The 24,844-nt window shown below is 38.1% G+C and overlaps 1 protein-coding gene across 6 annotated transcripts in view; it reads right to left on the bottom strand.

The window, feature by feature from the left end:
- TMEM116 (transmembrane protein 116) overlaps positions 1–24,844 on the bottom strand; it is a 148,226-nt gene that overhangs the window by 61,443 nt on the left and 61,939 nt on the right. For 3 of the 6 annotated variants that reach the window (XM_045776741.2, XM_045776733.2, XM_087857349.1), the window contains exon 10: positions 24,315–24,388. In XM_045776741.2, coding sequence (XP_045632697.2) covers positions 24,315–24,388 — 74 coding nt within the window. Of the gene's footprint in view, positions 1–3,599; positions 8,825–13,035; positions 23,320–24,314; positions 24,389–24,844 lie in introns of those variants that run through there. The other 3 variants (XM_045776716.2, XM_045776725.2, XM_045776749.2) reach the window with 2 other exon arrangements.

Genomic DNA, 24,844 nt, shown 5'->3' with positions numbered 1-24,844 from the left:
GTAGGAACTATGTTAAATACTTTGCATTCATTTTCACAACTTAATCCTCCCAACTTCCCTATGAAACCTCCATCTTGCTCATGAGGAAGCAAAGCAGAACTGGTCAGTGGTGGAACCTGCATTACTCCTCAGGTATGACTCAATCTCCATTCTCCACTCCCTCATGGGCCTTTTCCTGTGGTAAAAAGTGATGGGAAAGGCACTCAGTATGTCCCTAATTGACCTCTATTATGAGTTCCCAAATTGTGTAATTACTATTGACGAAAATGTCTTTTCTCCTATTATATCCTGACATCATGGATTAGCAGGTTGTCATCCTATTCAGTGCTTTGGACTCAGCATTGTAAATGCTTAATAAATGTCTATCATGTGAGTAATTAACTGCGGCTAACATTAAAATACAGGGCCAGATTCATTCCCTTGGCAGAATGTATCTTGCTACTCCTTAACACAACCAAAATCTTACTCTGATACAATATTGATACTGAACATTTTTTTAAATTTTATTCATTTTAGAGAGGGGGGAGCAGAAGAGAGGGAGGGAGAGAGAATCCTAAGCAGACTCTTCACTGAGCTTGGAGCCCGACATCTATGGAACATAAGAACTAGGATGATCGGTAGGGGAAGAAAGGGATAAAGAAAGGGGGGGTAATCAGAAGGGGGAATGAAACATGAGACACTATGGACTATGGGTAGTAAGGAGGGAAGTATACCTTTTCATCTGATTCTGATGAATGCTTGCATGTTCCAATCCTTTGTGTCAGCAGTCACCAGCCACCTGCTCCCCTAAAACCTCTGATGATGACTTACTGCTATCTTTTACCTGTCTTTCCTACGCAGCTATCGTCCTTTCTTTGCTGCCTCAGGGCAGCAGAGACCCAGGCCCTTCCCTTAATTCCTCAAAGTACAGCCGCACCCAGGCTCTACATTTTTATCCAGATTTTGGGGCAAAGGGAAATTACAATGTGGAAAAGAAAAATTTGGATGCTGCAGATATGTATTAATGCTCCTGGAGTCCAGGGGTCATGCCCTGTTGGTGGACTTGGATAGGCCATTTCTCTCCTCAGACCTGACCCAACATCCTCTCGTGTTCCTGGACTGCTTGTGATAATATCCTTGTTGCTTGGAATCAGACTCCACCACATTCTCTGGGGCAGTGAGAGGGTAAAGAAGTTTTTTAAAAAATAATTTACTAAAAACCCAGATCACATCATCATAACCTCACATGAATGTAATAATGCCCACAACAAAGACAAAGTATGAAATTAGTTTGATAAAAATTTAGCTTTTTGTATGTTCAAACTTCATTTTTTAAGCTTATTTTTATTGAAATATAATTGACATATAACATTTTCAGGTGCACAACATAATGATTCATATTTGCAAATATTGTGAAATGGTTACCACAGTAAGTCTACTTAACATCCATCACCACACAGTTATAATTTTTTTTTTACGATGAGAACTTTTAAGTTCTACTCTCTTAGCAATTTTCAAATACATAATACAGTATTAATTAGTCATCATGCTATATATTATATCCCCAGGACTTATTTATTCTAACTGAAAATCTGTACTTTTTGGCCACCTTCACCCATGTCACCAACCCTCTCATCCCCTGCCTCTGGCAACTTATTTGTTCTCTGTATCTAGGAGATATTTTTGCTTTTTGCTTGTTTTTAGATTCCACATACAGTTGAGACCATATGATATTGGTCTTTCTCTAGTGACTTATTTTACTTATCAGAATTCTTTCATGATCCATCCATGTTGTTATAAATGGCAAGATTTCCTTTTTTATTGGTTAATATTGTATATATATTATGTATAATATTCCATTATATATAGTAGATATATTATTAGATTTTCTTTATCCATTTTCTTTATCCATTCATCCAATGATAAACACCTAGGTTGCTTCCATGTCTTGGCTATTGTAAATAATGCTGCATGAATATGGAGGTCCAGATATCTTTTCAATTTAGTGTTTTGGTTTCCTTTGGATAGTCAGTAGTGGAATTACTAAATCATATCATAGTTCAATTTTCAATTTTTTGAGGAAACTCCATAGTGCTTTTCATACGGCTGCGATTTACACTTCCCCCAACACTGCACAAGGGTTCCCTTCTGTCCACATCCTAGCCAACACTTGTTACTTTGTGTCTTTTTTATAATAACCATTCTAACAGGTGTAGGGTGATATTTCATTGTAGCTTTGACTTGCATTTCCCTGATGATTAGTGATACTGAGTTCCTTTCCATGGACCGGTTCACCATCTGGTATGTCTTCTTGGGAAAAATGTTTATTCATATGCTCTGCCCATTTTTTAATTGGATTGTTTTATTGCTATTTAGTTGTAGGAGTTCTTTATATATTTTGGATATTATTAAATACACGATTTGCAAATATTTTCTTCCATTCAATAGTTGCCTTTTCATTTTGTTGATGGTTTCCTTTGCTGTGGAGGCTTTTATTTTTTCTTTTAGATCTTATTTAAATTCAAGTTAGTTAACATAGAATGTAGTATTAGTTTCAGAGGTAGAATTTAGTGATTCATCACTTGCATATAACACTCAGTGCTCATTTCATCAAGTGCCCTCCTAAATGCCCATCACCAATTTTACTCAATGCCCCCACCCACCTACCCTCCAACAACTCAGTTTGTTCCCTATTGCTTTTTTTAAAAAGATTTTATTTATTTGAGAGAGAGAGAGAGAGAGACAGCACAAGCTGAGTGGGGGAGTGGGGAGGGTCAGAGGGAGAAGCAGGGGTCAGAGGGAGAAGGAAACTCCCTGCAGAGCAGGGAGCCCGATGTGGGACTGCATCCCAGGACCCTGAAATCATGACCTGAGCTGAAGGAAGACACTTAATCAACTGAGCTACCCAGGTGTCCAATTTGTTCCCTATTGTTACGAGTCTCTTATGGTTTGCCTCCCTCTCTGTTTTTATCTTACCTTATTTTTCCTCCTCTTCCCCTATGTTCATCAGTTTTGTTCCTTAAATTCCACATGAGTGAGATCATATGATATTTGTCTTTCTCTGACTTACTTTGCTTAGCATAATACCCTCTAGTTCCATCCATGTTGTTGCAAATGGGAAGACTTCATTCTTTCTGATGGCTGAGTAGTACTCCATTGTATGTATATACCACATCTTCTGTATCCATTCATCAGCTGATGGACATGTGGGTTCTTTTCATATTTTGGCTATTGTGGATAGTGCTGGTTATAAACACTGGGGTGCATGTGCCCCTTCAGATCACTACATTTGTATCCTTTGGATAAATACCTAGTAGTGCAATTGCTGGGTCACAGGGCAGCTCTAGTTTTAACTTTTTGAGGAACCTCCATACTGTTTTCCAGAGTGCCTGTACCAGTTTGCATTCCCACCAACAGTGTTTGAGGGTTCCTCTTTCTCCACATCCTCGCCAACATCTGTTGTTTCCTGAGTTTTTAGTTTTAGCCATTCTGACTGGTGTGAGGTAGTCTCTCATTGTGGTTTTGATTTGTATTTCCCTGATGCTGAGTGATGTTGAGCACTTTTTCATGTGTCTGTTACCCATTTGGATGTCTTCTTTGGAGAAGTGTCTATTTATGTCTTCTGGCCATTTCTTGACTAGATTTTTTGCTTTTTGGGTGTTGAGTTTGAGAAGTGTTTTGTTTTTTTCTGTTTTTTGTTTTTTTAGATTTTGTATACTAGCCATTTATCTGATATGTCATTTGCAAATATCTTCTCCCATTCCGTGGGTTGCCTTTTAGTTTTGTTAACTGTTTCCTTTGCTGTGCAAAAGCTTTTTATCTTGATGAACTCCCAGTAGTTCATTTTTGCTTTTGATTCTCTTGCCTTTGGAGAAGTGTCTAGCAAAAAGTTGCTGTGGCCGAGACCAGAGAGGTTGCTGCCTGTGTTCTCCTCTAGGATTTTGATGGATTCCGGGCTTACATTTAGGTCTTTCTTCCATTTTGAGTCTATTTTTGTGTATGGTTTAAGAAAGTGGTCCAGTTTCATTCTTCTGCATGTGGCTGTCCAGTTTTCCCAATATTATTTGTTGAAAAGACTGTCTCTTTTCTGTTGGCTATTCTTTCCTGCTTTGTCGAAGATTAGTTGACCATAGAGTTGAGAGTCCACTTCTGGATTCTCTATTCTATTCCTTTGATCCACGTGTCTGTTTTTGTGCCAGTACCATACTTTCCTGATGATTACAGCTTTGTGATACAGCTTGAAATCCAGAACTGTGATGCCTCCAGCTTTGGTTTTCTTTTTCAACATTCCTTTGGCTATTCAGGTTCTTTTCTGGTTCCATAAAATTTTATTTTATTTATTTATTTAAAATATTTTATCTATTTATTTGACAGAGAGAGAGGCAGCAAGAGAGGGAACACAAGCAGGGGGAGTGGGAGAGGGAGAAGCAGGCTTCCCACTGAGCAGGGAGCCCAATGCAGGGCTCGATCCCATAACGCTGGGAGTTATGAGCCAAAGGCAGACGCTTAACGACTGAGCCACCCAGGCGCCCCATCCATACAAATTTTAGAATTGTTTGTTCTAGCTCTCTGAAAAATGTTACTGCTATTTTGATAGGGATTACATTAAATGTGTAGATTGCTTTGAGTAGCATAGATATTTTAACATTTATTCTTCCAATCCAAATGCATGGAATGTTTTTCCATTTCTTTGTGTCTTCCTCAATTTTTTTTCCTTAGACCAAAGTATATTCTTCTCTCTTTTCTTTTAAATTTAATTTTATTAAAATTCAATTAATTAACATATACTGTATTATTAGTTTCAGAGGTAGAGTTTAGTGATTCATCAGTTGCATATAACACCTAGTGCTAATTACATCATGTGTCCTCATTAATGCCCATCACCCAGTTACCCCATCCCCCCACCCACCCCCATTATAGCAACCTTCAGTTTGTTTCCTATAGTTAAGAGTCTCACGGTTTGTCTCCCTCTCTGATTTCGTCTTATTTTTCCCTCCCTTCCCCATGTTCTGTTTTGTTTCTTAATTTCCACATATGAGTGAAATCATATAATTGTCTTTCTCTGTTGACTTATTTTGCCTAGCACTATTCCCTCTAGTTCCATCACGTTGTTGCCAATGGTAAGATTTCACTTTTTTTGATGTTTGAGTAATATGCTATTGTCTATATATACCACATCTTCTTTATCCATTCATCTGTCGATGGACATCTGGGCCCTTTCCATACTTTTGCTACTATGGACATTGCTGCTATAAACATCGGGGTGCAGGTGACTACCTTGGATGACGTTTTTATCCTTTGGGGTAAACAGCTAGTAGTGCAATTGCTGGACTGTAGGGTAGCTCTATTTTTAACTTTTTGAGGAACCTCCATACTGTTTTCCAAAGCCCACAGTGAATATCATTTTCAATGGGGAAAAACTGAGAGCTTTTCCCCTAAGGAACACGACAGTGATGGCCACTCTCACCACCGTTGTTTCCCAATTTTTTTATATAAGTATTCCATAGTTTTCAGAGTACAGACATTTTACCTCTTTGGTTAGGCTTATTCCTAGATATCTTATGGCTTTGGTGCAATTGTAAATAGTATCTATTCCTTGATTTCTCTTTCTTCTGTCTCATTATTAGTGTATAGAACTGCAACTGATTTGTGTGCATTGATTTTGTATCCTGCCACTTTGCTGAATTCCTATATGAGTTCTAGCAATTTTTTTGGTTGGAGTCTTTTGGGTTTTCCATATAGAGTATCATGTCATCTGCAAAGAGGGAGAGTTTGACTTCTTCTTTGCCTATTTGGATACCTTTTATTTCTTTTTGTTGTCGGACTGCTATCTACTCATCTTAACTATGAGTCTGGATCACTTATTTTTATATTATAAGTATCAGTTTTTTTTCAACCATAAATTGTATAAATATGTTGCAGCGTTATCAGGAAGATTACTAGTATGTAAAACTTTTAGAGTTCTGCTCAGCACAAAATATGCAATAAATATCAGTCCAGGTTACCACTGTTTTCCTTTTTTACATATCATATTAGCAAATTAGGACATTATAGGGTATTTCCTGCTCATCCCACACCCTCTCAATCTCCACAAGTTATAAACCCTAGTAATTCCTATTCAGAATCTACCTCTGATACGAGGGCCCAGTTTATGTTTTACAAAGATTCCACCTAAATTTAACTAGATTAAACTGTTTTCCTCTTTGTAATACTTATACTCTTAAATCAATATTTCCTGAAAAAAAAACTTGTCAGGAAGTTATACAAGAAGAGGGAACTGGTAGAATGGGCAGAATAAGAATCATTCAGGAAATTCAAATCAAAACCACAAGATACCACCTCACACCAGTCAGAATGGCTAAAACTAAAAACTCAGGAAACAACAGATGTTAGCGAGGATGCGGAGAAAGGGGAACCCTTGAACACTGTTGGTGGGAATGCAAACTGGTACAGGCACTCTGGAAAACAGTATGGAGGTTCCTCAAAAAGTTAAAACTAGAGCTGCCCTGTGACCCAGCAATTGCACTACTAGGTATTTATCCAAAGGATACAAATGTAGTGATCTGAAGGGGCACATGCACCCCAGTGTTTATAACCAGCACTATCCACAATAGCCAAAATATGAAAAGAACCCACATGTCCATCAGCTGATGAATGGATACAGAAGATGTGGTATATACATACAATGGAGTACTACTCAGCCATCAAAAAGAATGAAATCTTCCCATTTGCAGCAACATGGATGGAACTAGAGGGTACTATGCTAAGCAAAGTAAGTCAGAGAAAGACAAATATCATATGATCTCACTCATATGTGGAATTTAAGAAACAAAACTGATGAACATAGGGAAAGGGGAGGAAAAATAAGGCAATATAAAAACAGAGAGAGAAGCAAACCATAAGAGACTCTTAACAATAGGGAACAAACAAAGAGTTGCTGAAGGAGAGGTGGGTGGGGGCATTAAGTAAAATTGGTGATGGGCATTTAGGAGGGCACTATTGTAATGAACACTGGGTGTTATATGTAAGTGATAAACCACTAAATTCTACCCCTGAAACTAATACTTCATCATATGTTAACTAACTACGATTTAAATAAAATCTTAAAAAGAAAAAAAAAAGAATCTTCAAAGAAGAAAAGTGAGGAGCTCAGTGTCAGGCAATGTGGTTTTACCTAGAGCTTTGTGGTGAATTAAAAATTACAATAGCCTTAACGATGGACCATTATTCAGCAATAAAAAGAAAAGGAAAGTAGTATTGATACATTATATACTATAGGGGAACATTGAAAACATGATGCCAAGTGAAAAAAGCCAGTCATAAAAGTTCACATATTGTATGATTTCATCTATATTAATGTCCAAAATAGGCAAATTCTAAAGAAAGTATAGAAGAAACTGAGGGGAGAGAATGGAGAGTTACTGCTACTGAGCACAGCTTTCTTCTTAGAGTGATAAAAATGTTCTAAAATTAGATTATGACTATGGCTGCACAATCTGTAAATATTCTAAGAACACTGAACTGTAAGCTTTAAATGGATGAATTTCTTTAGTATGTTAATTATACATCAATAAAGCTATTTTTAAAAGTGAAGAACATTATATAAGGCCAAATCCCTCTTCATCACTTCTGTCCAGTCCTCCCTATTGGGAACCATTATTATCAGTTTTGTCCATTTTTAGGTAGAAAATACAAGGTATTGTTTTGTGTACATAAGTGTATGTACAACATAAATAGTATCATGCTTTAAAAATTCATTATGTTTGGAGATGGGTCCATATTACATATATAACCTCTTCAAAGGAAGTGCTCTGGTGGGATCTTGGGCATTATAAATGCTTACTATATTTGATGTACTTCAAATAAAGCAGAATGAAGATATCTGGGGAAGGCACTGTCATTTCTGCAAAGAATTTCATGCCTGGCTAATTCACTGAGCCTCTATGATGGGTCAAATATTCCTGATGATATAGTAAGAACTTTACTGTACTCTCCTTCAATTGAAAAAAAAAAAAACTTTTTGGGGCGCCTGGGTGGCACAGTGGTTAAGCGTCTGCCTTCGGCTCAGGGCGTGATTCCAGCGTTATGGGATCGAGCCCCACATCAGGCTCCTCCGCTATGAGCCTGCTTCTTCCTCTCCCGCTCCCCCTGCTTGTGTTCCCTCTCTCGCTGGCTGTCTCTATCTCTGTCGAATAAATAAATAAAATCTTTAAAAAAAAAACTTTTTGGAAAAAAACATGCATGGGAAAGGGGAAATCCTGCAAAAGTTCTCAGTCAAAAGAGAAACACTGAAGGAAGTAACAATATTTTGTATTTGCATCACACTTTTTCCTTTGCAAAACATTTCTAGAAATGCTGTTGAACAATCAACAAATCTCATATAGATATTGTTATTTCCACTTGGCAAACAAGAAGCTGATGCTCAAAGAGATTAAATGACAAAAATAACAATTTTTCAAATAACCAAACTGGGACTTGAGTTCAGGTTTTCTAGGTTGAAAAACAAAACAAAAATAGAAACAAAAACGTTTTGAGTAAGGCTCCATATCACAGTACGATGGAGAAAATTATTTACCATAGGATGTAGCATTCTGCTTTTTAACAGTTAGGAAACAAATTTAAATATGAGAAAGGAGGGGAGATTTGCAGAAAGTGGCAGCAGCACTTTAGGTTTTCAAAATCTCCTCAAATCATTCCATAAAGTCAGACAAAGCACTAGGATGGTAAAATCAAAACCTATGAACAACAACAACAAAAAAAGCTGAGAAGGCATCTCTCAAACCCCGAAGTATGTGCAGATGAAGACAAACTACTGACAGCTCCAAGACTCAAGTGGTATTAGTATCTGTCAGAGAGAGATCAGAGAAGAGTAATGAGATGTCAACTGGACCCCAGAACAAGAAAAACCCTAATTATCAAACAGATACTCTGGGAAGCATAGTGAACCAACTTGGGGGGGGGGGGAGAGGCAGAAAGGGTTTCTGAAACTTCAATTTTGGGGAGAGGCAAGAGGTAAACTGAAAAGTGTGAAGGTGCCAGAGAATTCTAGGGACTGTGAGTTTTTAAAATTAAACTTCCAGGACAAAGTCTCACGTTGGAAAGAATCTGCTGGAAGTAATTGAAACTGACTAGGAGAATAAGACAAAGAAAATAGATTTTAAGTGTAAATACCTTCACTATTTCAGTAATTAAAACGTCATTTGCTATTAGATTTTGGTAAATGGTCTTTATTATGTTTATGTAACATTTTTGTATTCCCATGAAATTTTTAAAAATAGGAATAGCTGGTGAATTTTAACAACTTTTTGGCATGTATTCTTATGTTCATTTTTTTCTCCTTTAAGTTTTTGTGATGAATTATGATGATTTTTTTAAATTTTAACTTATTTTATTCAAATTGAGTTAGTTAGCTTATAGTGCATCATTAGTTTTAGATGTGGAATATGATGATACATTTTTTTTTTTAAGATTTTATTTATTTATTTGACAGAGATAGAGACAGCCAGCGAGAGAGGGAACATAAGCAGGGGGAGTGGGAGAGGAAGAAGCAGGCTCATAGCGGAGGAGCCTGATGTGGGGCTGGATCCCATAATGCCAGGATCACGCCCTGAGCTGAAGGCAGACGCTTAACCGCTGTGCCACCCAGGCGCCCCTGATGATACATTTCTTAATGCCAAACTCATGCTTATGTTTCTGGCATAAATTCTTCCTTCAAAACACAAGATTTATAATATATCTTTTTGTTCGTATCTACATTCGGAATAAGTGAGATTTATCCCTGACTTTAAAAAATGCCATCTTTATCAAGTTAGGGTATTATGATTATATTAACTCTGTAAAGAACCTTCCATAGTTTCCTTTAGATTTTCAAATTTAGTGACAACAGATTTGTACAAATATTTTTGTATAATTTCAAATCTCTTTCATATCCATATCATACATTCCTAAGTTATTCATTTTTTATTGTGGTAACAACACATGAAATCTACTTTTTTGACAAAATTTTAAACTTTATTTTTTTTTAATTTTATTTATTTATTTGACAGAGAGAGCACAAGCAGGGGGAGCAGCAGGCAGAAGGAGAGGGAGAAGCAGGCTCCCCACTGGGCAGAGAGCCCAACATGGGGCTCAATCTCAGGACCCTGGGATCAGGACCTGAGGCAAAAGTGGACGCTTAACCGACTGAGCCATCCAGGAGCCATTTTTAACAAAATTTTAAGTGTACTATACATTATTGTTGACTATGGGTACAATGTTGTATCCAGAACTTACCTTGCTGAAACTTGATGCCATTAATAAATCCCCATTTCCCTTTCCCCCAGCCTGTGACAACCATCATTCCACTTTTTGACTCTATGAATTTGGATTAGATACCTCATATAAGTGGAATTACGCAGTATCTTTCTGTAACTTCCCTATTTTACTTAGCATAATGTCATCAAGGCTCATCCATGTTGTCACATATTGCAAGATTTCCTTATTTTTTAAGACTGAATAGTATTCTGTGGTACATACATACACATTTTCTTTATCTGTTGGACATTTGTTTCTACATCTTGCTATTGTAAAACTTGGCTACAATGAACATAGGAATGTTAATATCTCTTTCATTCTTTATTTCAATGTTTTAAATAAGTGCCATAAATCGGATTGCTAGATTATATGATAGTTCTATTTTTAGTTGTTTTGAGGAACTTCCATATTGTTTTCCATAGTGGCCACACTGTTTTGCATTCCCACCACGAGTGTGCAAGGGATCTAATTTCAACAAATCCTAATCAATACTGCTTGGTTGATAACAGCCATCTCAACAGATGTGAGGGGATATCTCATTGTAGCTTTGATTTGCATTTCCCTGAAGATTAATGACATTAAACAGTTTTTCATACATTTGTTGGCCATATGTGTATCTTCTTTGGAGAAATAAATGTCTACTCAAGTCCTTAGCCCATTTTATAATTGGGATATTAACTTTGGTATTGAGTTGTAGGAGTTCCTTATATATTTTGGAGATGAACCCCTTATCAGATATCAAGTTTGCAAATATTCTTTCCCACTCCGAAACTTGACTTTTCACTCTGTTGATTGTTTGCTGTACAGAAACCTTTTAGCTTTTGATAGTCCCACTCATTTTTGTTTTTGTTGCTTGTGCTTTTGGTAGCATATCTATGAAATTATTCCAAGACCAATGTCATGACCATGTCCTTCTTGGAGGTTTACAGTTTCAGGTCTTACATTTAAGTGTTTAATTCATTTTGAGTTGATTTTTGTGTATTGTATAAAATAAGTGTCCAATTTCTTTCTTTTGCACGTAAATGTCTAGTTTTCCCAACATCATTTGTTGAAGAGACTATTCTTTCCCAATTATGTATTCTTGGCACGCCTGTTGAAGATCAGCTGGCCACATCAATGTGAATTTCTGTTTCATTTGTGTGTGTATCTGCCTTAATACCAGTACCATATTGTTTTGACTACTGCAGCTTTGTAATATATTTTGGGATCAGGAAATGTGATGCCTTCAGCTTTGTTGTTCTTTCACAATATTGATTTGGCACAATACTTCTGGAGTATTTCTTTTGCTACATCCCATAAGTTTTGATATGTTGTTTTTTGAGATTTTATTTTATTTTTTTATTTATTTGACAGAGACACAGCCAGCGAGAGAGGGAACACAAGCAGGCGGAGTGGGAGAGGAAGAAGCAGGCTCCCAGCAGAAGAGCCTGACATGGGGCTCGATCCCAGAATGCTGGGATCACACCCTGAGCCGAAGGCAAACGCTTAACGACTGAGCCACCCAGGCGCCCCTTGATATGTTGTATTTTCATTTGTCTTTAGGTATTTTCTAGTTTCATTTTTTAGAGGAGAGGGGGCAGAGGGAGAGAGAGAATCTTAAGTAGGCTCCACACCCAGAGCAGAGCCTGATGTGGGGCTTGATCTCAGAATCCTGAGATCATGACCTGAGCCAAAATCAAGAGTTGGGTGCTTAACCAACTGAGCCACCTAGTTACCCCTAATTTACATTTAAGTAATTACTGATAGGGAAGGATTTACTATTGCATTTTGCTCTTTTCTGTTTGTCTTACAGTTCTTTTGTCTCCCTTTTCTTCTGTCTTCCTTTTGTTTTTGTTCAACTTTGGTATTGGTATGTTTTTTTCCTTTCTTTTTTCTTTTGTAACTTCTTTTGGAATTTTTGCTGTTACCTTGGAGCTTACATAAAATATAATCAGAAGAGTCTATCTTAAGCTGATAACAACTTAAACTTAATCACATAAAAAACATTTTAACTTCTCCCCTCCTCCTACTTTGTTATTGTCATCACAATTAACGTCTGTTCATACTGCGTACCTTTTAATATATTTTTCGTTACTTTTAATACTTCTGTCTTTCAACTTTTATACTAGAACGAAAAATGGTTTACTCACCACCATTATAGTGATGCAGTATTTTGTATTTATCTATATATTTGCCTTTAAAAATGAGTTTCATATTTTTTATGCTATTGTGTTGCTTTATAGAATTCTTTGAACTTGAAGAACTCCCTTTATCATTTTTTTTTTTAAGGCAGTTCTAGTAGTGATGAACTCCCTCAGGTTTTGTTTGGGAAATTCTTTATCTCTCTGTTTTTGATGGATAATTTTGCCAGATAAAGTAGTCTTGGTTGGCAGGGTTTTTTTCAATTTGAATATATCATGCAACTCCCTTTTGGCCTACAAAGTTTCTGCTGAAAAAAACCACTTAGAGTCATAAATGTTCCCTTGTATATGACAAGTCATTTTTCTCTTGCTTCTTTCAAAATTCTCTTTGTCTTTGACTTCTGACAATTTGATTATAACATGTTTCAGTGTGGTTATCTTTGGACTCCTCCTGTTTGGTGTTCTCTAGTCTTTGTGGATCTGTATGTTCATTTTTTTCTCCAGATTTGCAAAGTTTTCAGCCTCTATTTCTTTGAATAAGCTTTCTGCTCCGTTTTTTTTTTTTCCCCCTCCTCTGTCCTCCTTCTGGGATTCCTATAATGTGTATATTGCTCTTTTATGGTATCCGTTGAGTCCCTTAAGCTTTCATTTTCTTTCTTTTTTTTTTTTTTTTTTTGCTCCTTTGACTGAATTATTTCCAATGATCTGTCTTTGAGTTCACTGATCCTTTCTTTTGCTTGATCTAGTCTGATACTGAACCCTTTTAGTGATTTTTTTTTTTTTTTAGTTCAGTTCCTGTGTTCTTCAGCTCCATGATTTCTGTCTGGTATTTTTTTTTTTTTAAATATCTTCTACCACTGTGTTGAAATTCTCACTTTGTTCATGCATTAGTCTCTTGACCTCAGTGAGCATCTTAATGATGGTTATTTTGAATTCTCTAATAGGTGAATCATATACCTCCATTTCATTAGAGTTCATTTCTGGAGATTTATCTTACTCCTTTATTTGAAACTTAATGGGCTGATTCTTCATTTTCCTTGATTCTTTCTGCTATCCCCCTATATAGTTATATGACCACTCCTTGCCCACCCCACTATTCCTAACCCCTGGCAAACACTAACATGTTTTCCATCTTTACAATTTTGTCATTTCAAAAATGTTATACAAATGGAATTGTACAGTACGTAACCTTTTGAGATTGCTTTTTTCGCTCACCATAATGCCCTTGAGATCCAGCTAAGTTTTGTGGATCAACGGTTCATTTGTTTTTGCCGCTAATACATGATATGGACTTACCACAGTTTAACCTTTCACCCACTGAGCAACACTTCGGTTGTTTCCAGTTTTGGGCTATTACAAATAAAGCTGCTGTGATTATCTGTGTACAGTTTTTATGAAGACATACATTTTCATTTTTCTGGGATAAGTATCTAGAACCATAATTGCTAAGTCACACCATTTGCTTAGTTTTTTAAAGAAACTGCCTGTTTCCAGAGTTAATACACAATTTTATATTCCTATCAGCAATGTATGAAAGACCTAGTTTCTCTGCGTCCTCACCAACATTTGACATTGTCTATTTTTCAAATTTTACTTGTTCTAATAGGTCTGTAGTGATCTTTCAGGGGGTCTTAAGTTGCATCTCTCTAATGCCTACTAATGTTAAACATCTTTTCATGTGCTTATTTGCCATCCATATATCCTGTTCCATGAAATGTCTCTTTGTCTTTTGCCTATTCTCTAATTGGATTGCTGAGTAATGAGAGTTCTTTATATATTCTAGATGAGTCCTTTATCAGATACGTGGTTTGCAAATATTTTCTCCCAGTTCTTAGCTTGTCTTTTCATACTCTTAACAGTGTCTTTTATAAATTAAGAGTTTTTACTTTTGATGCGGTCCAACTTATGGATTTCTTTTATGGATCATGCTTTTGGTATCATGTTTCAGACATCCTCACCAAGCCCTAGGTCCTAAAGATGTTCTATATTTTCTTCTAAAAAGTTTTATAGTTTTACATTTTACATTTAAATCTATGACTCATTTTGAGGTGATTTTTGGGTTTTTTAAGGATTTTATTTATTTTGATATGTAATAAATTTTATTTTGCTGTTTTACATTTTTTAGTATAATTGACACACAATATTACATTAGTTCCAGGTGTAAAACCTGTTATTGGACAAGTTTATCCATTATGCTATATTCACCACCCGTGTAACAGCTACCATCTATCCTGTTACATTGCTATTACAATATCATAGGCTTTTTTTTTAAAGATTTTATTTATTTATTAGACAGAGATAGAGACAGCCAGCGAGAGAGGGAACACAAGCAGGGGGAGTGGGAGAGGAAGAAGCAGGCTCATAGCAGAGAAGCCTGATGTGGGGCTTGATCCCATAATGCCGGGATCACGCCCTGAGCCGAAGGCAGACGCTTAACCACTGTGCCACCCAGGCGCCCCCATAGGCTTTTTTTTTTTTAAGTGTTCCATGATTCGTTGTTTGCATATATTCACCCAGTGTTCATTGTAATATGTGTCCTCCTTAATACCCATCACTGGGCTAATCCATCCCCCCCCGCCCCGCCCCTGAGGGTTTTAGTTTGTTTCCCAAAGTCCACAGTCTCTCATGTTTCCTCTTCTCCTCTGATTCCCGCCCCCTTCATTTTTCCCTTCCTTCTCCTGATGTCCTCCATGCTATTCCTTATGTTTCACATATGATGAAACCATATGATAATTGTCTTTCTCTGCTTATTTCACTTAGCATAATCCCCTTCACCCCCCACCCCTCCAGTTCCACCCATGTCGATGCAAATGGTGGGTATTTATCCTTTCTAATGGCTGAGTAATATTCCATTGTATATATGGACCACACCTTCTTTATCCATTTGTCTGTTGAAGGGCATCTCGTCTCCTTCCACAGTTTGGCTATTGTGGACACTCCTGCTATGAACATTGGGGTACATGTGCCCCTTCAGATCACTACATTTGTATCCTTTGGATAAATACCCAGTAGTGCAATTGCTGGGTCATAGGGTAGTTCTATTTTTAACATCTTGAGGAACGTCCATACCATTTTCCAGAGTGTCTGTACCAGCTTGCATTCCCACCAACAGTGTAAGAGGGTTCCCCTTTCTCTACATCCTCTCCAACATTTATTGTTTCCTGCCTTGTTAATTTTTGCCATTCTAACCTGTGTAAAGTGGTATCTCAATGTGGTTTTGATTTGAATTTCCCTGACGGCTAATGATGTTGAACATTTTTTCATGTGTCTGTTAGCCATTTGTATGTCTTCTTTGGAGAAGTGTCTGTTCATGTCTTCTTTTTTTTTTTTTTTTAAAGATTTTATTTATTTATTCGACAGAGATAGAGACAGCCAGCGAGAGAGGGAACAGAAGCAGGGGAAGTGGGAGAGGAAGAAGCAGGCTCATAGCGGAGGAGCCTGATGTGGGGCTCGATCCCACAACGCCGGGATCACGCCCTGAGCCAAAGGCAGACGCTTAACCGCTGTGCCACCCAGGCGCCCCTGTTCATGTCTTCTGCCCATTTTTCTACTTGATTATTTATTCCTTGGGTGTTGAGTTTGAGAAGTTCTTTATAGATCTTGGATACCAGCCCTTTATCTGTAATTTCATTTGCAAGTATCTTCTCCCATTCCATGGGTTGCTTCTTTGTTTTGTTGACTGTTTTGTTTCCCTTGCCTTTGGGGACGTGTCTTGCAAGAAGTTGCTGTGGCTGAGGTCAAAGAGGTTACTGCCTATGTTCTCCTCTAGGATTTTGATGGATTCCTGTCTCACATTGAGGTCTTTCATCCATTTAGAGTTTGTCTTTGTATATGGCGTAAGAGAATGGTTGAGTTTCATTCTTCTGTATATAGCTGTCCAATTTCCCCAGCACCATTTATTGAAGAGACTGCCTTTTTTCCATTGCCTATTCTTTCCTGCTTTGTCGAAGATTAGTTGACCATGGAGTTGAGGGTCCATATCTGGGCTCTCTGTTCTGTTCCACTGATCTATGTCTTTGTTTTTGTCCCAGTACCATGCTGTCTTGGTGATCATAGCTTTGTAATATAGCTTGAAACCAGGCTGAGGTGATTTTTGTATGTAAGGTTTGAGTTGAGGTCATATTTTTTTTTGGTCCATATATACCATTTTCCAGCACCATTTGTTGAAAAGACTGTCCTTCCTCCATGCAGTTGCCCTTGCTCCTCTGTCAAAAACTAGTTGGCCATACATGTGTGGCTTCTCTTTTCTGTCTGATTGATCTATGTACCTATCCCATCACCAATATCACACAGCCTTCAAATGGAAAAGAGGGGTTCCTCCCATGTTACTCTTCTCCAAAATTATTTTAACTGTCCTAGTTACTTTACATTTTAGAGAATTTATATTTACATAAATATATTTAAATTTCATATGTAAATAAATATTTCACAGTACATACATATATCAAGTCAGCATGTTGTATACTTTAATATATATGCAATTTTATTCATGAATTATACCTCAATAAAGCTGGGGGGTAGTTAAAGCGAAAACAGACCAAAAGCTTGACAGAAAAAGGGGGAAAGACATGAACAGATAACTATTAAAAGATACAAAAATGACCTTAAACATATTAAAACATGTTCAAATTCATTCAAAATTAGAAAAATACAAGTTAAACAACACTGAGATGCCACTTCTCACCTATTAGTTTGATGAAAATTAAAATTTATGGCACAGTAACATACCCTATTGTTTACAGTGTGGGAAAATAGGCACTCTAATACATTGCTGGTGGGAATGGAACTGGCAAAACCCTCTGAAGGGGAATCTGATAATATCAAACAGAGATACACTTATAGTTAGTTACAGAGGCACTGCTTCCCTATTTTGTGGAGGAACTTGCCTCCACAAAAATATATATGTGCAAGATTATTTGTTGATGCACTGTGTGTACTTTCAAAACAATAGAAACCACTGAAAAGCCCCTATACAGAAGAGTGATTGAATAAATTATAGCTACAAAATGGAGTACTATGCAGCTGTAAAAAAGAGAGAGAATGAGGAAGATCTCACTGAACTGCTATGGAATGATTTACAGGATGTATCTTTAAGTTTAAAGAGGAAAATGCAAAATGGTATGCTATATTTATATAAGAAAGAAGATGACAGAGGAACCTGGATGGCTCAGTTGGTTAAGCATCTGCCTTCAGCTCAGATCATGATCCCAGGGTCCTGGGACAGAGCACCACATCAGGTTCCCTGCTGAGCTTCTCCTCTCTGCTTCTCCCTCTGCCCTTCCCCAACCACTCGTGCTCACTCTCTCGCATGAGCTCTCTCTCAAATAAATAAAATCTTTTTAAAAAGGAGAAGAGGATACAAGAAAATATACATACATCTACTAATTTGTGCAGAAAGAAACACAGGAAAAATAAACTAAATACTATTAAGACTGGTGCTTTGGAACTGGGTAGAAAGAAGTAGGACATGGAACAGATTAAAGGCTGAAGGAGGTATACTCTGCATACTTTTTTGGTATACTACTGAGTTTTAGGATCATGGTAATATTTCACATGTCCCCCAAATCATTATCATCATCCAAAATGGGGGGGGGACCCAAAATGAAATACAAACTGTAACATATGAACTTATTAACTGTATTCAAAATGAATAATATCACCACACTTACCACGCTTAATAGGTCTAGACAGAGAAATACAACCTAGAAAATTTTAGAAAACATTATTTTGACCTCATACCATAAGGCTAAAGAGAAAAAAAGAACTGAACACAAATATTGTTCTCCAGTTCATATATTTGCTTTTCACAGACGCATGGGTTATTCTAATACTTTACATGCATTCTAAGAATATGCCAATAAACATATTGTGAATAACAAAGAAAGAAAGGAACTGGAGGTTTGAAAATGGCTGAATGGTTCAGAGTAGGGATGGTGCAAAATGCGACCTACCCAGAGATCTACAAACCCCTGCTCTGGAAACCCTTGGTTTCAATGACTCAAAAGAACAATGAATCACAGAAGGGGAAGACTTCCATGGGGATTGGGACTAATGGAAGAAGGTTATATCTTTTTCTTTTCTTGGGGCCTGATCCTGAGTCATAATACTGGCAGGACCTCTGAAAGTTTCCTCTCTTTGGTATACTCCTCCATGAAGACAGCAGGAGCTCAGCTAAGCAGTACTAAAACTGTTGTGCTTTTATGAAGGTTGCAAAGTAAGGGCACTCCTGAGAAGAGAGAGCACAACAGGAGTAGGAAGAGGCACAAACAACAGATGTCATCTTGTAACTCTCAGGGTGGGAGCAGCGATCCTTGCAACAGGCAGCAAAGCTTTGAGCTTTAGCCAAAGTGTGTCACTGACAAAGATTTGGATCTCAGGCAAGGCAACTGAGACAGAAGTGCAGGACCATTAGTTGTTTCAATTGGACCATGACAATGACAAACCTAGTTACTTTGCCTCCCTTCTGCCCTTCCTTCTATGAAATCAAGTGCTCATGGGTAAGGTTTAGAGTGATTTTTCTTCCAGGAATTCCTGAATGGGGCATCTGAAAATAAGCCCTTCCTATATTAAGCTGCATGTCATCTTATTGCTGATAGTGACTATTCTTCAAGGGATGCATTGTAAATGGAAATCTCTTTATTATAAAATAGTCATCCCTAGCAACTTGATGATATTCAAAGGACTGGAAGAAAAAGCAGAAAAAGTGTCCTATATTCTGCTCATACAAGGAAAATGGCTTATTATTAATTCGAAGCAAAAGAAAGGATTATTTATCAAGAACTTCCCTGTTTATACACATCAAAATGGGATATTAGGCTTAGACATGCCTTTTATTCAGCACGACTGGATGTTGAGAGGGTGACCTGAACTCTCTTGTGACTATCAGCACTTGCTCAGGGCTATTACGGGAGTCCTGACTTTACATGACACGGTCTTTGGCATCAAGCCTATATATACTTCGAAGAATTTCAGGCATATGGTTTTCAGCATATCTTTAAAATCAGGTTAGTCTTGTACAGTGAGTGGAGATAAACAGGAGGCGCTCTTAACCACTTCACAATTTCAGAGCAAAATAGGATCCTCCTTCTTTTCAATGTCCTGTATGTGGTCACTTCCCAAGCATGCAGAAATGTTTACTGTGGTTGACAATATGCAGTTCCAAATGTGGAATAATGATGGTACCAAGACGATAGAGATGGTAATGGATGTTCATGTTAATAGGTACAAGAAGAAACTAAATGTGAGTCAGTATTACTTACTGGGTTAAAGATGTAACAGAGAGAAACCTAGTGAAAATCTCCCTGAATTTGCAAGAAACACTTAAAATTTTTAACTGCTAGAGAGACTGGCATCTTTTGAGAAGGGTGAAACATAATGTTGCTCATATGATCAGTAGCCAAAGTCTTGGGAAGTACCAGAGCCATGCATTTCTTAGTGGTATCTGCGTTGCTAAGAATTCAACCAGTGTTGAATCTTTCTGTCATGAAAATATACCACATTTCATAGCTTTTATGTCTCATGACTTGGCCAAAACTTGGGAATGTAGCATGACCATATGTCCTGCAAGTATCATGGCCAGAACCTCTGTCTTATGCATGCATTTCTTATTGCAGATATGGGCTTCAGCAACTACAGCTTTGACTACTTCCACCAGCTGTTTCACAGACACAAAGGGTACTGTCTGTTTAAAAAATCTGAGCTCCAAATCTCCTTTGGAAAGCCATACTGGGGGGGGGGGGGGAAAGACAGTAGATAAAGGAAAAGAATGCGATTGTGGCAGTGTCCTTGATTATTAAAAGAGAACACTACTGTCTGCCCTCATGCCAGCTGAAGAAAGGTTCAGATTGCACACTTGGGATCCTTCTACAAAACCTGCAAATTTCTACACTGTGATGCCTCAGAGTAGATGAGTGTGACCTTCCAGAACAATGTAATGGCATTTCCAAGTGGTGCCAGACAGATACCTACAAGCAAGATGGCATTCCCTACAAAGAACAAGGTTACTGTTACTAGGGCTGGTGCTGAAGTGTGGAGAATCAGCGTTAAAATCTTTGGAAAGGGCAAAAAGGTTGCCTGGAAAGTTGATATCATTACATGAATACCAAAGGGGATAGGTTTGGAAACCGGCAGTGAATCTAAAGGGATGATTAAGGCCTTCAGTAAGTGTAAGGCCAGAGATGTAAAATGTGAAAGGCTGTTGACTGAATTGAAAAACATCAAACATTACTTAGTTCCCCATGTAGGACATGTGGTACTGGAGTGGAGAGTTTTTTGAAGCCACAGACAGAGCTGATGAGAGGGATGGTACCTGACATGGTTCACAGATCTCTATTAATCAAACCTGCTTAGTTACCACTGTACTCCACTATGACTACAACCTGGACAAGTGTCATGGAGGGGTATTTGCAATAATTTTATAAATGTCATTGTGTCTATATCTACACCCCTCCAACGTGTGAATCTAAGGGTTATGGGGACAGTTTGAATAGTGGCCTAGCTCCATGTGTGCCCTCTCTCAGTATGACAAAAATCTTATAATCCTAATCTGAATCTTGCCTAGCCTTTTACTATTTCTCATTCCTACTATCTTTTTGTTTACTTACATCCATAGAAGATCTAAGATCAGTGTCAATGCAAAAAATTCATCAGAGAAGCAAGATGAACAAACCTGACAAACATTTGATAATTACCTTTTCCGGTAATAAAGCCAAATATGAAGTGACACAAAAAGGACTTTTTTAAAAAGGTTTTATTTATTTATTTGCGAGAGAGAGAGAAAGAGCAGAGAGAGAGGGAGAAGCAGACTCCATAATGAGCGCAGAGCCTGATGTGGGGCTCAATCCCATGATGTGGAGATCACGAAATCAAGAGTCGGATGCCCAACCAACTGAGCTACCCAGGCACCCCACTAAAAAGACTTTTTAAGAATTGGACTCTGTAGTCTGGTGTCCCTCAAGGTCTATGGAAATAAGAATTCTTTTTTTTTTTTCCATCTGTCTCTCCAAATGTTGAATCCTTTTTTAAATTAAAAGAACTTAAAGCAGCTCCCTCTGTGAAGTAATCTTTCTTCTTCTGTGCTATCCAGAAATCAGGATTCCAAGGCTGGGGCAATGACAGGCCTCAAGATGTGGTCTTGACATAACAAGGCAAGGTCACCCTCCACGGTAAGGGTGAATGAAGCTCATGGCCTCAAACCTAAAGAGCTGTTATCGAGCTCCCTAACATTTCTACAGAGTTCCTTCGGAATGATCTCTGGAATTTATGTTTCAGAGTATCCTAATTCACCATTGTAATATACTCTGTCAATTTTGTCTAATCTTTCCTTGGACAGACCAAAGGAGTATATTAGGTGAGAAGCATCTCATTATTAGTTCCAGGTGTTTTGGCTGATTGCCATTCCAGCCACTTTGTCCATTTGGCTTTTCTTCTTTGTTTTGGCATCATAGTATCTGATGCCCTGGCCTCAGACTGGCTTTGTTCATAACTTAACTGAAGAGACCAAACATCACTTGTTTTGTGATTAAAGAAGAAGAGGGGTGCCTAGGTGGCTCAGTCAGTTAAGTGTCCAACTCTGGGTTTCAGCTCAGGTCATGATATCAGGATCCTGGGATCGAGCCCTGTGTCGGGCTCTGTGATCAGCATAGGGTCTGCCTGTCCCTCTCCCTCTGCTCCACCCCATGATTGCACTCTCTCTCTCAAATAAATAAATAAATAAATAAAATTTTTAGAAGAAGAAGGAGAGGAAGAGAAGGAGGAGGAAGAAGGGGGAGGGGAGGGGAGGGGAGGAGGAAGAAACAGATTAGACATTCCTACTAGTGAATGAGGCTCTGCAGTCTGGGAATCTTTTCTTTCCTAAAAGGTTCTTTCTAGCCATTCATTCACTTATTCATTTATTTATTCTATAAACATACATTGAACACTTACCATTAGGTTAAACCATGTAAAATTGATGATACTAGGCCATTTTCATCTACAAAAATGCTAAGTTTGTATGGTTCAACCTAATTCTATGCCCAGGCACTATGAAACCCACTTCTGGACTTCTGCTTATAAATGGCAGTTGAGAGTTTTTGGTACCTAAAGTTTCTTTTAGTACTGATTTCTCTTAAATCTTATTATCCCCTTAACTTCATAAGATTGCCTTAATTTTCCAGAGCAGATGGTTCCTACTGTCAAGACTTAGAACAGCACTGAACAAATAAGAGAGTGGGATGTGCCTGAGGATCCCACCGTCTGTTTTTTGGTAGTTACTGTCCTTGCTTCTTCTGAGTTTCGAAAACTCTTCAAAGAACAGAAACCCAGGACTTTCTATGTCCAACTTCAGAGAGAACAAACTAGCAAAATCTGAGCAAGTTGCTGCATGCCACCCTACTTCCCCCACGACCACGGGGTAGAGAGCCTGGAAACGGCACATATAAATAATAACCTGGAACTTACCTAGAAGAGATTTAAACAAATCTAGTATTCACTGAAGTGATAGGAGTCTACCTCTTAGAAGGAAAGTGGCTTCACCTCTCTGAATAAAGACTTTAAGAATCACTAGTGAATCTGAGAATAACAGAAAGATCCCGCTGAATTCAACAAGAAAAGCTACTAACCACAGCACTACATCCTCTTTTTTTAAGGTATGATTGGAAAAAGGCTTGAGATGTTGTTCCCCAACACTCTTCTCAATCCATTAGTGTGGAATAATTCCAGTTTCTGGGTATTCCAGTACAGTTTCAAAGAATGGTGGAGGACTGGTAGCAAAAGCAAGGGTAGACTCCATTGTATCTAGGCCCCTGCTATAGAATCTCTTCTGTGAGCATAATAATGGTGTTTGGGTGTCTGCATCACGCCGAGCCTGTTGCTTTAGTTGGTAGAACTTGTACTGTGTCCAGCTATATACTCCACAGTTGAGCAGACCCTGGGATGATGCTGTTAGAGCCTGGAGGAGATGAAGTGATGGAACCCATCCTTCAGGTTTGCAGAGATCCAGGGACTCAACCCCATTCCCCTTATTTATAAAGCACTGTTATATTTGTTCTGTCTCAAACAGCAAGGTCTGGTGTCAGTTTTTTATAACTTTCCAGCTCTTTTTTTTTTATGTTCAGTTAGACAGTATATAGTACATCATTAGTTTTTGATGTAGTGTTCAACAATTCATCAGTTGCTCATTACAGTGCTCATCACAACATGTGCCCTCCTTCATACCCATCACCTGGTTACCCCATCCCTCCATCCCTTCCATTCTGTAACCCTCAGTTTGTTTCCCGGAGTCCTGAGTCCCTCACGGTTTGTCTCCCTATCTGATTTCTTCCCATTCTAGCTCTTCCTGAACTCACTCTTCACACTGTACCTTGCTATGGATGACAGAGAGTTGGTAATACTTCTTGGCATATACCTAAGGAAAACGAACTGGTTTCAATGCCCTTCCTTATTACTTCCACTTCCCAGGTCAGGCTTGAGAAAAATGCCCTATTGGTATAGTCAGATAACCCAAAAGAGGCTTCATAAGTCTGATAAAAAGAGGAAAAGAGAGAGTTGTTCTATTTCTGTATTCCTCTCTCCGCATTTACTTAGAATAGCTAATTTATCCCATTCAGTTCACTCTGGGTGGGACAGAATTGTCACTGTCAGTGTTTCATAAAAACATTATCTGGTAGATCTTGTTTTTTTGCTACCCATCCCTTAAAAACACACTAATAAAAAGAAGTTAACTAGAGATACATATGTTCCGGAATGCATGGCAGCACTTTCACAAAAGTATCTACTTCATCTGTGAGGAAAACTTCACATTCTTCATTACTAAATATAAATAATACATTTTCTCTTTTGCAACACAGAAATAAATATGCTAAGGGAAAAAATCGTGCTTACTGAGTAATGTCAGTGTAAGAGAACAGGATAAGAAGATGTGAAAACAGATGTTGAAGATGTTACCTGGAGAACACAGAGGGCCACGTGAAGCTTCATGTCCTGTGGTTTAGTCAACTTTATGATCATCAGAATGACAGCTGTGAAAATACAAAGTATAAATCTTTGTATTATAAAGCCAGCCCTACCTGTCTCAGCATAAAATTCCCCAGGATAGACACGCCTGGATGGCTCCATCCGTTAAGCATCTGCCTTCAGCTAAGGTCGTGATCCCAGGGTCTTGGGATTGAGCCCTGCATTGGGCTCCCTGCTCAGCAGGGAGCCTGCTTCTCCCTCTGCCTGCTGCTCCCGCTGCTCATGCTCTCTCTTGCTTGCTCTCTCTCTGATAAATAAATAGATAAAATCTTTAAAAAAATTCCCCAGTATACATGCCTACACACCATGTGAAATGAAGGTATAGGCATAATGAAGACTAGGAGTGAGATTAACCAGTTACATAAACCACTGGGCCTCCAGTCTCCAACTTCTTATCCTCACTGACTAAACTTTGCAGGTTATTAGTGTAGCAGTGATGGTAAGACACACTATGGGAAGAT

Source organism: Ursus americanus, chromosome 30, assembly GCF_024610735.1.
Source record: "Ursus americanus isolate L20-20 chromosome 30, mUrsAme1.1.p, whole genome shotgun sequence".
NCBI classification, from domain to species: domain Eukaryota; kingdom Metazoa; phylum Chordata; class Mammalia; order Carnivora; family Ursidae; genus Ursus; species Ursus americanus.
The sequence above is the reverse complement of the archived record's forward strand: the minus strand, read 5'-3'. Positions and strand labels throughout refer to the sequence as shown.